The sequence below is a fragment of the Primulina eburnea genome, chromosome 17 (assembly GCF_022965805.1).
Source record: "Primulina eburnea isolate SZY01 chromosome 17, ASM2296580v1, whole genome shotgun sequence".
Lineage (NCBI taxonomy): Eukaryota > Viridiplantae > Streptophyta > Magnoliopsida > Lamiales > Gesneriaceae > Primulina > Primulina eburnea.
In genome coordinates, this window is record NC_133117.1 from 3297297 (window position 1) to 3306527 (window position 9231).

Here is a 9231-nt window from a genome sequence, read left to right on the forward strand (position 1 = left end):
ATATATATATGTGTGTGTGTGTGTGTGTGTGTGTTTAAGAATTTCATTATATGATTTTTACACATTATCAATAACAATATATATACATATGTGTGTGTGTTTTTTTTTTTTTTCATTTATCTACTTTCTCGATAGTCGATGATTAGTCTCATTTTAGGTTTATGCAATGCATTCTTGTAAAAAATTGTTTTAATATATTAATTTTTAATTTTAGACTATTTTTATTTATTTGGTGACGCTATGTCGTTATTTTCTGCTTTCATGACAACATTTTCTAATGCCATAAAAATATTTTCAGTGTCACGCTGACTCTAAAGAAATATGATCAAAGACAATAAAAATATAAGCTAATGCACCAAAATCAAATTTTAAATATTTAGTTGATGTCCAAAAAAAGATATTTTCCCTAAAAACGACCAACATATCGACTCGATCGATTTTGCTAAGCTCGAAAAAATCGATATTTGTTATTTATTCTTTTGGAAAAGTAATTACAGGCTTATGATATCTACTTGTCGACATCTTGTTAATAAGTGTTTTTTTTCCTTCATTAAATTTTAGGCTATGTTTGTTTGTTTTTTTTTTTTGAGATAGGCTATGTTTGTTGTTTGTAGCTAAAGTTTCTACTAATTGATGGGTAAAAAAAATTAAAAAAAAAATCTGGTAATAATAGTGTCATATGATGTATAATATTTTATGTGAAACGATTATATATATATATTTTTAAATATATCAATTTGATTTTTATTTAAATGAAAATTAATATTTTTAAAAGGAATTTTGTATTTCAAATTGATTAATATTTTATTTTGTATTTCCAGACTAATTTAATGATTTGTTTCCCTATATATACTTTATTGTATTTTTGGGAATTATTCGATATAATTTGGGAAATTATCCATATGATATAATATACAAATCTTGTGTAGAGTTTGATTTTAATTAAATGCTTGTTTCCTTGTTTATAGGTATGGAATATCTATGAAGATATAAATCAAGAAGTAATTAAAATATGATGATCGAATATTGAAAAAAGTGATGGAAGAACAACTATGTTGATGCTGAATTTCGGAATTGAAGATTTCCACGTGAAGAGTTTAAGTGATCGACTCACACAATCACGTGTTGTTGTTTGATGTTGCCAACACTCGAAGAACAACACTGAAACGATTATATATATATATTTTTAAATATATCAATTTGATTTTTATTTAAATGAAAATTAATATTTTTAAAAGGAATTTTGTATTTCAAATTGATTAATATTTTATTTTGTATTTCCAGACTAATTTAATGATTTGTTTCCCTATATATACTTTATTGTATTTTTGGGAATTATTCGATATAATTTGGGAAATTATCCATATGATATAATATACAAATCTTGTGTAGAGTTTGATTTTAATTAAATGCTTGTTTCCTTGTTTATAGGTATGGAATATCTATGAAGATATAAATCAAGAAGTAATTAAAATATGATGATCGAATATTGAAAAAAGTGATGGAAGAACAACTATGTTGATGCTGAATTTCGGAATTGAAGATTTCCACGTGAAGAGTTTAAGTGATCGACTCACACAATCACGTGTTGTTGTTTGATGTTGCCAACACTCGAAGAACAACACTGGCGTGTTGATTGTCGAGTGGTTCTGTTTGGTTTTTTAAGCATCACATATTTTAGTTTATGCATCTCGGTTTTAGTTGTAATTTATTTTGATAATATTTAATTTGTGTCAAAAAATTTAGTTATGATATTTTCACTAGCATTGGTTGGTGTAAACGGATCATATACTTGCTAGTGAATTTTTTTTTGTCATGAGTCATCGCACAAGTATTCATACTTGTGCATGATTTACGACGACTCTCTGTTTATTCAATAAAATTATTCTTGTGTGTTCGTAATTAATTTTCGCTGCGGTGTTGTGTACTGATGTTGACAACATCTAATCCTGATACATTAGTTATTAAATATTTCATTTACGTTTATGAGCTACGTCGCTTTCAATTTTTAATATAAAAGTAATATTTTTTAAATATAAAATCTTGTAAAATGAGTTTTTATATAAAATGAGAATAAAAAAAATTTGGGGATTATTATATTTTATTTTGTTCTGCCACAATGACCTTAAAATTAAATGTCAAGGATATCATGATGGGCAATATATAATTAAAATAATTCTGTAGCATCAGACGACAAGTAACGAATCACGAAGTCTGTGTTTGGATTAAATATAATTAGTTAGTGCAATTAATGTATAATTTAATTATTAGATTAGGTTACGAGAGCACTAATACCTTTGTCTTTATTAAAGTCAAAGGATAATTATATTATAAATATATTTAAACAATCGATTAGGTACTTTCAGCTATTAGCAGCATTATAATATAATATAAAAAAGAATTACCCCAATAAACCAATCCAAATATTAGAAAATTGAGTTTTTTTTTTTAAATTAGTTGAGTGAAATTTTCGCAAACTACGTTTTAAAAAATATATTTTTTTATCATGCAATTCGAATATTTTTATATCGATTGTGTTTTTGTTATTATGTAAAATATTTAATATGTATTATGCTTCACACATAATACTATATATTTTTAAAATAATGTCTCATTGTGTAAACAAAAAATATGCAAATAAATAATGAGTGTGTCTTATTTGAGACTATCTCACGAATTTTAATCTGTGAGACGGGTTAACCCTACCGATATCACAATAAAATGTAATACTCTTAGCATTTCCTGGATAATATTCGTCTCACAAATACAACATGTGATACCTTCTTACACAAGTTTTTGTCATAAATAATTACTTAATTAATTTGATTAAAAGCTACTGAATTTTATATCTATTCTATTTATTCTATATATAGTAGGTCTTTTGTAAGACGGTCTCACGAAACGGGTCAAACCTACTAATATTCACAATAAAAATTAATATTTTTGCATGGATGACTCAAATAAAAGATCTGTCTCACAAAATACGACATGTGAGACCGTGTCACACAATTTTTTACTTATTCTATATTATAATAGTTGAGACTTGAGAGGGTCAGAAAAACTGTTTGAAAAAAACACCAAAATTTCTTCTTTTTTTACCCTCATCTTCAACACCAAAAAACATTTCTTTTTTCTACCATAATATATTATATTTTTTTATTGAAATTAAGTTCAATAGAAATATATATTTATTGTCATACGCAACAACGTAGACGAACACACTGACTATAATATTCATAAATGTCCAATATTTATTATATAAATTAATTAAATAATATTATAAATATCTAATATTATGTTACATACAACGCATTTGTCTACGATGGATAGTATACATTAATAACCTCCCATACGACTCGTGCGTGTACAAATTTTTTTTTTGTTAAAACAATTTAAAAATTATATTAATTTCCTATTTAAATCTATTTTGTAAATTAAGATATAGATTGAATTCCATTTCATTAAGCAACACTTTCTTCTGCTGCCAATTACAGATCGCTCAATTGGATTAATTGTTGTTTCAAATCTCCAGCTGATTTTCCAGATTCGCAATGTCTTCCCCGGCCGAGTAATTTATCAACTTTCTGCTTTATTGATGATTGTAGCAAAAAAAAATATTTATGACTGCTTTTGGCGTAAATGTTTGATTAAGATTTTGCAATTGAATGTGTTCGAGGGCTATTTGTTGTTGTTTTATGACTCGTGATTGACTGCTCTTCTTGCTATTTGATTCAAGTCTGTGTCTTCGGATGAGGCATTATTGTTTGTTGATATATATTTTAACGAATTTAGATGCTTTTTTTTCTTCCTTTTGCAAGTTTTGAGTGTTGCTTTGACTTTTGATTTTGTGCTTCGGGCTTGGACCTAAATCCTGATTTTTTTGATACCCTATCCACCACGGAATTACAGTAAAGGCGTCTGACTGTAGGCAAAACCTGAAGATTATAGCAAGTTTTGTGTCATGACATTATGGTAACATACGTGGTTGTCATGTAGGAGAAAATGCATCTTGTAGTTGTATCTATGTAAGCCAATTTTGAACATTTGAGACAAAGTGCTGCATACATTCTGTGATTCTAATGGTTATATGACTGTAGGCAACAAAACCTGAAGATTATAAGACCCCTAAGACTGCAATATCAAGTGGGAAATTTAGGACTCTTGAATGGGTCGTGTGAAGAAGATTGTTTAGTTAAACGTGGATGGAGAAAATGCAAAAACTCATCTTGGCATTTTTATATCCCTTACAATGATGGGATAAAAGAACTAATGGTTATGTGGTCTGTTTCTTGTTGTGAAACGTGATACTATTACCTTCTTTGATAAAAAAATGATAAATTAGTGGATTATGTTACCATTTTATTTCTTACACTAGTTGCATGACATATGAAATATTATTTGTAAACTTTTTAGGAATAAAAAGTGTTGTGTGGACACCTTCGTGTTTTGGAAAAGGGATAAAAGATTCGGGGAAGGGTATTTTGGGGAAATTTATTGTTCACTTTGGGAAAAAATAATTATTTGATGGCCATTATTGTATTTTCCTAATGAGAGAATTGGAGGGCAATTTGGGCATTTAAGAATGCAAGGGCCTAGGGCCTTGTGTGCATACAACAAAGTTGATGGGGCAGTTTTAAACGTTCATATATGGATGTGCTACTTGGGTTAATGTGCCTTTTTCTCTGGCATCTTATATATTCATTTTCTATAGGTTGAGATGCATTTGCCCGTTCGATACATTTTTTTACACATTGAGTTTCATCATGTATGTTGTAATGTGGGTCTATTGCTGTTAGCTAAGTCTACACCTTGGTTGATATCTGTGCAGTAAAGATTTTGTGAAATTTGATTGAACTCGAGGCAAATTTGCTATTTACTGTACTTTATGTAGATTCAATCGGAGGAAAGTGGTGCTAATAATGCAATACAGGGACTATTCTCCAAACTAATAAAGGAGTGCGGGAAAATATCATATTGTGGCGAAGGCTTCTCTTTTTTAGGCATATTTAAATGGAAGTTTTATATTTTTCTTCCAAATATTGGGTGTTTAAATGTGAAGTAAAACCTTTTTATAATGTAATTCATTGCGAAGCTGCAGTAGGACTGAGTGAGACCTTAAACAATCAAAAGTGAAAGCTTAAATTGCTGTAAATTTATTTAAACTGCAAATGCATGTTTTGTTTTGACAACTAAATCGTAACCTAATGCATGAGTTCGTTATTGTAGTGACATCAGAACTGGTTCATGGCTCATTGTCATTTGAGTGAACTTCTGAAACTACATTTTCCACTTGTGATGCTAGGAATGTCTTCTGAAATGATGTTTCTAGAGATTTGGACCTTTTATAGCCTACTGAATGAGACGTATATATATATATATATATATATATATATATATATATATATGAGCAAGTTAACTATGGATTTTTTTCCCCCTCGTATCATGTTAGTTGATTTAATGGTTTCCGTGGAACTAGTGTCTACTTCGTTTCCAATTTCTACTCATTCTTCCTTGCAAGTACTATGGTTCTGGATCCTACACAAATGTATCTGATTATACACTGACAGTAATTTTTAATCATTGATGTTCTTAATTTCAATTATTGATTTTTCTAATATATAGATACTACAAGTCTCTTCCACCTATAACTAAAGCTTATGGAACCACATGCTTATTGGTGACTATTGCATGTCAAATTGGGGTAATCAACGGAGGACAACTCGCAATGATTCCCTATCTGGTTTTCTTCCGTTTTGAGGTGAACTTTTTGCTTATTTAAGCTGCCCTCCTAATGCATGTGATATTAAATAAGTTTGTAGAATACATCTGTATTGATTATCAAATTACTACCTCCTTGCATTGTTTAAATAAATGGTTTGGTAAAGTCACCGTGAGTGTATGAGTGTGGATTATGAATCAGCTAATTTTATAAAATCCAGTCTATCTTTTTCCATTTTGCCTGTGCTCTAAATCATTTCGCATAATACAAAAAGGGTGCATGCAATACAAATGCAATTATTACTGCATCATGACACAGTAAAACAACTATAAGATCTGTTTAATGGGTGGATTTCTTGCAAGTTTGGAATACACTTAAGTAAATGCAGTTTTATATTGGCAGGATCCATCTTTCAAAATTTCATGTTTACTATCACCGATAAATTTTGTGTCATACTAATATCCCGCTCTCTTCTCTCTCACCCATGCACAAACATATCTTTCGTAATAAAATGAAAATGGATCTAGTGATTGTGAACTTTGTGACGTAAACTGGTATTGCAATCGAGATTTATTTTGGACTCGTTTTCTGGAAACCAATTTTTTTTCTGGAATCTCAATTTTATTGTCAGGTGTGGCGGCTGATAACCACATTCTTTTTTCTAGGCAAATTTTCAATCAATTTTGGGATTCGGCTCTTAATGATGTATGTTGCAATACAAATATAATAATTGTGTCGTATTCGAAAATTTACCTTCTCCAATTCTCTAGATCAAGATATTTGTTGAATAGTGCCTTCATAATTACTTTCTGATGCTGTAGAGCAAGATATGGGGTTCAATTGGAAAATGGACCTTTCCAAAGAAGAACAGCTGATTTCTTGTGGATGATGTTGTTTGGAGCTTTTTCTATATTGGTATATCAAGACTTTTCTCTATCCTCCCTTCTGTCTTTATATCTTCATCTTCTATTACCCTTTCTGTCTTCATTGAGAAGTTGATCTTATGAAAGAGGTTCTATTATACATTCCTGTGTTGTTCCTCCCCATTCTCGATGACAGTTCGTCTTACAGCATCATTATCATCATTTTGAACGCCACTTAGCTTTAAGAAGTTAACATGGCTGTTTCTTTGTTTTCTTCATTCTGTTTTATAAGATGTGCACTTTCCTGCTTGTATAGGCTCTATCTGCCATACCCTTCTTCTCGTCCTTTTACTTAGGCATATCACTTGTATTCATGCTTCTGTATATTTGGAGTAGAGAATATCCAAATGCCAACATCAACCTTTATGGCCTTGTAACTCTTAAGGTACTTTACTTCTTAGTTTGGGTATCTCAAATACAAATATACTTGGTTTCTTCTTTCATTCTGGGCTCATAGTTACTTTCTCGTTTGGCTTAGGCATTTTACTTGCCCTGGGCAATGCTCTGTTTAGATGCCATCTTTGGTTCTCCAGTTGGACCAGATTTTTTGGGTATTATTGCTGGGCATCTTTATTACTTCCTAACTGTGCTTCATCCGCTTGCTGGTGGAAAGAATATACTGAAGACGCCAATTTTGATGTATCCTTTCTTGTTGTCTGTACTCGAGCACACACAAACATGCGCTTGTACCAGCTTGCTTTACATTATCAGTTGCACCAGGTTAAAAATAATTTCCCAATGTCCCTAAAAAAAGATTCCAATGTGTTGTCTTTAGAATTTAGATGCTGTTAAATCATGAACATCCCATTTTGGCTAACGTGTTTTCTCACTTAACCATGTTATCCCCAATATTCTGGTGTAGCCTTAGAATTAGTATAGGAAGAATGGTTAGGACGGGTGGGACTGAAATGACACGAATAATACCGTCGTCCCATTGGAAATATGAAAACCTTTTGATTTACTCCCTCGTTTCTTTAATTTGTATTCAGACATAAAATAGTGGCTAGGTGGAGAATTGGTGCTCCAACAAACAGCGCACCTCAGCCTGACAGAACTACTGGTGGGGTATTTAGGGGAAGGTCTCATCGCCTCGACGGATAATACAACTGCTGTTCTTTACAATGGAAACGACATGAACGCTGTTGCACAAACTTCTGCTGACAAAGCACTAGCTTTTGAGGGAAAATCATTTCATGTTTAGATATGAGGCGGCTAACATATGCTGAATGCTAAGTTGGGTATTTTAAAAGATTGTGCAAATGTGGGCAGAGTCTGAAAATTTTCCTCTGGATAGAACTACATTTTATGCTAGCGCATCCATCCTCCTTTACATATATAATTTCGATATTTTGATTGACTTTGTATGGCAATAGACTTGCTAGCGAACGGACAGTATATCAGAAGCATTACGACAGCTCGATATTGCAATTGCTTGTGGCAAGGTAGAGCAAAAATTATTATTATTATTCACATGTAAAGGTTTTAGGTTAATGGTTTTCCTAAGCTGAGCTGAGCTGCAACTCCAGGTATGAAATCTTAACCTCATTTTACAGAATTTTTTCTAATCTACCAATCAGATTGAACTCCAATAAATGTTGAGAGCCATCCTGATTTAAATTGCTAAGAAAACTATAGATTATGCTGTACAATTTTGAATATCTGAATTTACATTATTTAAATTTATTTTTAATTTTCAAGGTAGGAATGGATATGAGAAAATAAAAGTTATGTTCGGTTGTGTGTATAGGATGATGGAGTGTTTGGTTGGGTTTATAAAATAATGTGTATTTTGAGTGATAAAGTATTGTTTTTAGGATTAAAAAAATAGAATTATTATTATTGTGGTTAACTTATCATATAAAACTTGACCATTTTCTCCATGTCAAAAACAATAACCTTTTATTCTTGTTCACATAGTTTTTTTTTATTGGTGTGTAGGGTATTGATAAAAAATGTGTAATAGTTACAATTTTTTAGAGATTGCGGAAAAAGTTGGATCAAATCAAATAATTATATATTTTGGAGTTAGTTGAACGAGTTTCATAAAATAGATGAAAAGTGAAAATTCTCGTGACAAAAAAGTGTGTGTCACTCACTATACGTTGATAGACATTGTGATTTACATGCTCGTATATTTATACTTATAATTTTTGATAAAATGACAAATGTTTAATGTTTGATCTTGTCATCATAAACATAGCCAAAGTCATCACATGGTGTACTCTTATGGATGCAATGCATGTAAATAGGAGAGCGCAACTAATAGAATAATCATTGCGTGATATTTGAGTTGTAATATATTTATAAACTTCTTTTTCCACTATAAAAAAGATCAATCGTTATCTTCAAAATTAAAAAAATTGTTGGCCCTTATGTATGAGGGTTTTTTTAAAAAATAATATATTTTTAAAACTTATTTATTAAAATATAACAGTTTCTAAAATATTACGAAAATATAACAATCCGGAGTTTGAAGTTCCGGATTCATTGTCCCGGTCAGAATCTGGGACAGTTTGACACGGATTCTAAGAATCCGATTTTAATTTTTTTTTAAAAAAAAGAAATCGGCGACGGTTTAACCAAAACCGT

General features: G+C 30.6%; 1 protein-coding gene across 2 annotated transcripts; it reads left to right on the forward strand.

Moving 5' to 3' along the window:
* The first annotated feature begins 3420 nt into the window (after nucleotides 1-3420).
* LOC140818542 (derlin-1-like) lies at nucleotides 3421-8307 on the forward strand. Of its 2 annotated transcripts, XM_073178534.1 has the most exons (7): nucleotides 3421-3568; nucleotides 5623-5758; nucleotides 6351-6424; nucleotides 6541-6634; nucleotides 6899-7027; nucleotides 7121-7281; nucleotides 7632-8298. In XM_073178534.1, the coding sequence occupies exons 1-7, from the start codon at nucleotides 3552-3554 to the stop codon at nucleotides 7741-7743; spliced, it is 723 nt and encodes a 240-aa protein (XP_073034635.1). In that variant the 5' UTR covers nucleotides 3421-3551; the 3' UTR covers nucleotides 7744-8298. The 2 variants fall into 2 exon arrangements, with proteins under 2 accessions (XP_073034635.1, XP_073034636.1); XM_073178535.1 differs by lacking the exon at nucleotides 6899-7027 and having other exon boundaries at nucleotides 7632-8307.
* Nucleotides 8308-9231: the final 924 nt, after the last annotated feature.

What these genes read in the sequence shown, in the direction of transcription:
- LOC140818542 (XM_073178534.1), top strand. An exon ending in TGGTTTTCTTCCGTTTTGAG is followed by an intron (nt 5,759 to 6,350) that starts GTGAACTTTTTG and finishes TTTTATTGTCAG; the next exon opens with GTGTGGCGGCTGATAACCAC. An exon ending in CTGAAGACGCCAATTTTGAT is followed by an intron (nt 7,282 to 7,631) that starts GTATCCTTTCTT and finishes ATTTGTATTCAG; the next exon opens with ACATAAAATAGTGGCTAGGT.